This window comes from Ursus arctos, unplaced genomic scaffold, assembly GCF_023065955.2.
Source record: "Ursus arctos isolate Adak ecotype North America unplaced genomic scaffold, UrsArc2.0 scaffold_37, whole genome shotgun sequence".
NCBI classification, from domain to species: domain Eukaryota; kingdom Metazoa; phylum Chordata; class Mammalia; order Carnivora; family Ursidae; genus Ursus; species Ursus arctos.
Window position 1 is genome coordinate 28,461,323 of NW_026623053.1, and position 5,355 is coordinate 28,466,677.

The window sequence follows — 5,355 nt, forward strand, 5'->3', positions numbered from 1 at the left end:
CCTTGTGTCCTTGTACATTTCTTGCACCTGATACTCAGAAATGAGAATTGCCTGTGAAGGGTTAATAAATATGAATTCCGTTTTACATCATATTTTATACTTTGTCCAAAGGCCACAGCAGAAGCTAACAATTTAGCAGCCGTGGCAACTGCCAAGGATACATACCACAAAAAGATGGAAGAGGTAAGAATTAAGTAATATTTTAAATTATGTGGTTTTTTTTTTTTTTTAAAGATTTTATTTACTTATTTGACAGAGAGAGACAGCCAGCGAGAGAGGGAACACAAGCAGGGGGAGTGGGAGAGGAAGAAGCAGGCTCATAGCGGAGGAGCCTGACGTGGGGCTCGATCCCAGAACGCTGGGATCACGCCCTGAGCCGAAGGCAGACGCTTAACGACTGTACCACCCAGGCGCCCCTTAAATTATGTTTTAAATAAAATCGGTATTTCTTCAATGAGCTCATTCTTTTTTTTCTTCCAAGTTATACTGTCTACACATGCAAAGAAGTGGCTTTGACTTATGCTTTCTCAGCCTATGTATATCACATTTCTATTTATTATAAACCTAAAATACTTTTTAGGAAAGGAACACTATCAATGCACAATTTGAAACATATTCTAAATGTGTTCTCCCTATATTAGAGATACATTTTTTCTTTTCTCTTTGGCCACATCTTACCATTATTTATAAGCTCTAGTGACTAAACTAACATGTGCTCCCCCCTCTGCTACACCTCCCTTCGTGCAACACTTCCAGTATTTCTGTCTTAACTACAAAACCCCATTAGGGCGCCCGGTGGCTCAGTCGGTTAAGCATCCGACTCTTGGTTTTGGCTCAGGTCATGATCTCAGGGTTGTCAGATTGAGCCCCAAGTCGTGCTCCGCGCTGGGCAGGGAGCCTGCTTAAGATTCTCTCTCTCCTTCTCCCTCTGGCCCTCCACCCCCTCAGCACATGCTCTCTCTCTCTCAAAAACAAAAAGCAAAAACCAAAAAACCCATTAGGAAAAAAAGAAATTAAACTTCAAGGGCCAATATTTCTACATACTGCATTTCCCCTTTTAAACATTCTGAATTAGGATGCATCTAATAATTATTGTACATATCTACTAATATGATAGGTTTTCCCCTGCAAATGTTATATAAATTATATCCGAAATTGATGGAGTCTTAAGAGTCAAGGGAAACACAGTATATGGAATGGTGTTCACAACATAAGTAAAGGGTAACTAGAATGAGAGTATGCCTTCTATAGTGAAGTCTCAAATAACCGAAGGGAAAGGTCTGGGTAACTGGGATTTCCCTTGTAACTTTTGAAAAAATGGAAAATGTGGTCCAAGAACATTGAATATGCTTCCATTTAGTCTCTTGAATAAAATACCGTGAAAGGGCTCCATTCAAACAGAATCAGTGAAACTGCCAAAGAACGTGTTTTTCCTAATTTTACTTTCGAGTTTTATAGCATTGCTATTGTTTTAAGTTAAATCTCATTGGCCAAAAATACCTCAGTGTAGTTAGAATAAATGTCCCAGAGGGACTTGTATATAAGTAGTTTATTTGGTTTTGGGGTCCTTCTGTGATGAACTCAGCTTGCAGCTCACTTTGAATCATGCCTTTTCATCCTGAGGAACTTGGATTAAGTCTTGGATGTTCTTTCCCAGGTCAAAAGAAAATAAAAATTAAGCACGGCTTTATCTGAGTCACCTGTAAAATACTGGTCCCACTTACAGTCGTGCCTGATACGGAGTGAGCCAGGGTGTGGGCTGACAGAGCATACATGTAAATTCCAGATCGTCGTGTCCCGGGGAGTTGAGCTAGCTAAGTGTTAGACTGAGACATTGCTGATTTTATCCTGCATCGCGCACACGGCACCTCTCTATCTGATACAGGTTTGCGGAGGGGACAAACCATTCCTGGCACCCAACGACCTGCAGGCCAAACACTTGGAGCTTAAGGAAGAATCTGTGAAGCTGTTCCGAGGGGTGAAGAAGATGGGCGGGGAGGAGTTTAGCCGGCGCTACCTGCAACAGCTGGAGAGCGAGATAGACGAGCTCTACGTCCAGTACATCAAGCACAACGATAGCAAGAATATCTTCCACGCGGCTCGCACCCCGGCCACACTGTTTGTTGTCATCTTCATCTCTTACGTCATCGCGGGCGTGACCGGGTTCGTCGGTCTGGACATCATAGCTAGCCTCTGCAACATGATAATGGGACTGACCCTTATCACCTTGTGCACCTGGGCCTACATCCGGTACTCTGGAGAATACCGGGAGCTGGGCGCTGTGATCGACCAGGTGGCCGCAGCCCTGTGGGACCAGGTAAGAACCCTTGGAGCCCTCAGCTGATTGCAGCACACTGGGTACCAGGCGGTGTTGGGTGTGACAGCTAAGCAGGGGAGCCTGACCTGGGCCCCGGTCCTCAAGAGCTTTAGGACCTGTCGAGAGGGCTAGATACAAACAACGAACGTGAAGTCCTGCATTACTGGTTTCCTGGTAACATTTCAGCATTTTCAAATATCTGTGCATTAGGCAGTTTTGTTTTTTACTTTTATTTAGCCTAAAAGTTAAAGCTGTTAAAAAGAAGTGTGAGAAAGCACAGCTGAATTGTTGAGCGGATTGTGACTGGTTTGTGCATTAAGATTACTTCGTACTTACAACCTATCATTTGATTCGCGGTGGCTTTGTAAGGGGCGTATGTGAGATGGTAAGTTGTTGTATCACTATCTCTTTCAGTATAAACTCCTGAAAAGCAAGATCGGATTACTTCAGATTGTCTCTATTTGAACCAGGCATTTGTACCGGGCCACAGCATGGGCCCAGGTCAGCCTCTGGACCAGCTGCTCGTGGGTCAGCTGTCCTTTATGTTTCAGTTAACCATAGCCTAGAGCCAGGGTCACCGTGACAACTATAAACACATCTAGAACGATAATGGACTCAATCTGTCATTCTGGAAGTGTCTTCAGTTACCTCATGAAAATGTAGGGCCGTTCAGTGAAGCTAAAATTGAGATTTTTCATACACTTTTGGAGTTAAGACTTTTGAACTTATGTTCTGCAGGTAGCAAGTAATAGCTACAATTCTCCCAGCATTTATACTTAACATATACTCTTTAAAATAGAATTTTAACTAATGAATTTACCGTGTGCCTTTGAAGAATCTAGTTAAGATAACTAATGGTAGCACTGTGGGTGAAGAATGAATTAAAAACTGGACCCTCTGAGCCACTGTCTCAAATAGCTCCCCAACCTCAGAAGACTAATGAGGGGCTGAGGCAAGTCCCAAAGCCTTCCTCGAGTACGATGCTGAGCCCTCTGAGGGACACAGAATTGGGTTCTTCAAAAGGTTCAGATGAAATATGTAATCTGAACTGAAAAAATCTGTAGTATTTTTCTTAAGTGTTCAGAAATACCGTAAACAAAGTTGAATTATCATGATGCTATTAATGAAGCAAGATGTATACTTTTCTTTTTTTCCTTTTAAACTGCCTTTGCCACAGGGAAGTACAAATGAGGTAAGTTAATTTTTTTAATTGAGAGCTATATATTTATAAAAATTATATTATTTTGTAAGCCAACTAGCCATTAATGGATTCAAAAGTCTTTGGTGATGTAATGAGAGCTGGGCGTTACATACAACTGATGAGTCACTGAATTCTGCCTCTGAAACTAATAATACACTATATGTTAATTGAATTTAAATTAAAAAAAAAATCTTTGGTGACAGCTGCTCCTGTGTTCTTCTAAGATTCACAGTCTTAGCTGTGAATTTTTAACATAGTTTTAAAATTTTGTATTTATTCCAGACATTTTGTGATTTGATCTGCATTTGAAACATAAGAGTTGTCAAGAATATCCTGTTTAATGTTTTATTTCCTGAATGTGTAGAAAATCCCAAAATTCCTAAGCTTCCGCATTGTGTGTTTTGCTCTACTACATAGTGAAATAAGAATACAGTTGTGCATCCTGGGGGAGCTTAACTAGCAGAGAGCACAGAAATGGGGCTACAACCTTCAGATGTTCTTAGCCGGGCTTTTCAGTAACAGCTGCCTTTCCCGCTTTAAGCAGGTTCCAGGCCAGCATAAAGTGTAACTTTTTAAGCATTCCTGAGACCGACCTGTAAATTGGTGTTCATTTCTCCTACTGCACATGGGCAAAACTCCGAGGAAAGAGTCTGAGCTTGCAGGAAGAAATCCTTTGTTACACAAGAAAAATGATCTCTGTAGAGTTCTTCTGGTCATTATCTTTAGGAAGCAAAACTGACCTCAACCAACCACTGAGATAGCACATAATTCTTTCCTCAGTTTCTGCTGTTACATGTAACTGGAGTATGTCCTCTAATCAATGCAACATTTCATACAAGTCAATAGAGAAGTATTTTATGTAAAATTCAGTAAGACAAATTCATTAAAAAAGTAAAAATCTGAGTTGAATGTTAGGATTATGACAGACCTAGGACAGTACCACGTTACAGCGGTGTGCATTCACAGAGTGATGAGGCTATTCTTGACATTCAAGAGAACAGCCACTGCGACTGCAGACAGATAAAACTTAATGGAGTTTCCTGGGCATTCTTTTAAAAGTACTCCGACTCTACAGACTCCAGAATTACCTCAGAAAAGTTGGCTTTAGCTGAGTGTTCAATATATGAAAATCAGAAGAGAGTATGAATCCTAGACATTCACGGAGGGGGGAAAAGGACAAAAATATTTATGGACACGTATGTAAAGCAATATGTAAAAATTCCCACGATTCAAACACTGTCGACACAATGCTTCTGAAAAATGTTTTGTCAGATATGAATCAAGTAATGGAAACAAGGGAAGAGAATGTTGAAATGAAGGATCCCAGTTGGCAAGGGGGGGGGCAACACAAGTACTTATTGGCATGACCATATCAGGAAATAATGGGGGAAAATGGTCCCATTCTGAACAACCTGTAAGGCAGCGCAGAGAGCAAGTGGTCTAGCCGTGAAGAATAAACTAGCCATTGGCAGTCAGAAGTCATGAGCTCCTATAATTCCTCCAAACCTGGTAATATCATGATATGAGTTCCCAACACGCCCCTGGGGCACAATGGTTAGGGAGCCCTGCTCCAGAAGGTGCGCAAAGTCAAAGGAGGAGCCGTCCGAGAAGAAACCACTTACCACAGAGACCAACCCGCAAAAGCAAGACATACGCACACTGGAGAAGTGACATATTTTTGAGTTCTAAGATTATTAGTTATCACTTTGTATCTTAGACTAATGATACAAAGATTCCACATTTAGCATGCTAATGATTATACAGTACCATAATCTAAAGACACTGAAAAGGAAGAAGTTTCCATCTGTGTTTGTAATCTCGCCTCTTGTATTTCTAG

At 41.2% G+C, this 5,355-nt stretch overlaps 1 protein-coding gene across 1 annotated transcript in view; it reads left to right on the plus strand.

Moving 5' to 3' along the window:
- Positions 1 to 5,355, plus strand: part of ATL1 (atlastin GTPase 1) — a 78,988-nt gene that overhangs the window by 71,251 nt on the left and 2,382 nt on the right. The window contains exons 12-13 of the mRNA XM_026513707.4: positions 112 to 183; positions 1,886 to 2,317. Coding sequence (XP_026369492.1) covers positions 112 to 183; positions 1,886 to 2,317 — 504 coding nt within the window. The remainder of the gene's footprint in view (positions 1 to 111; positions 184 to 1,885; positions 2,318 to 5,355) is intronic.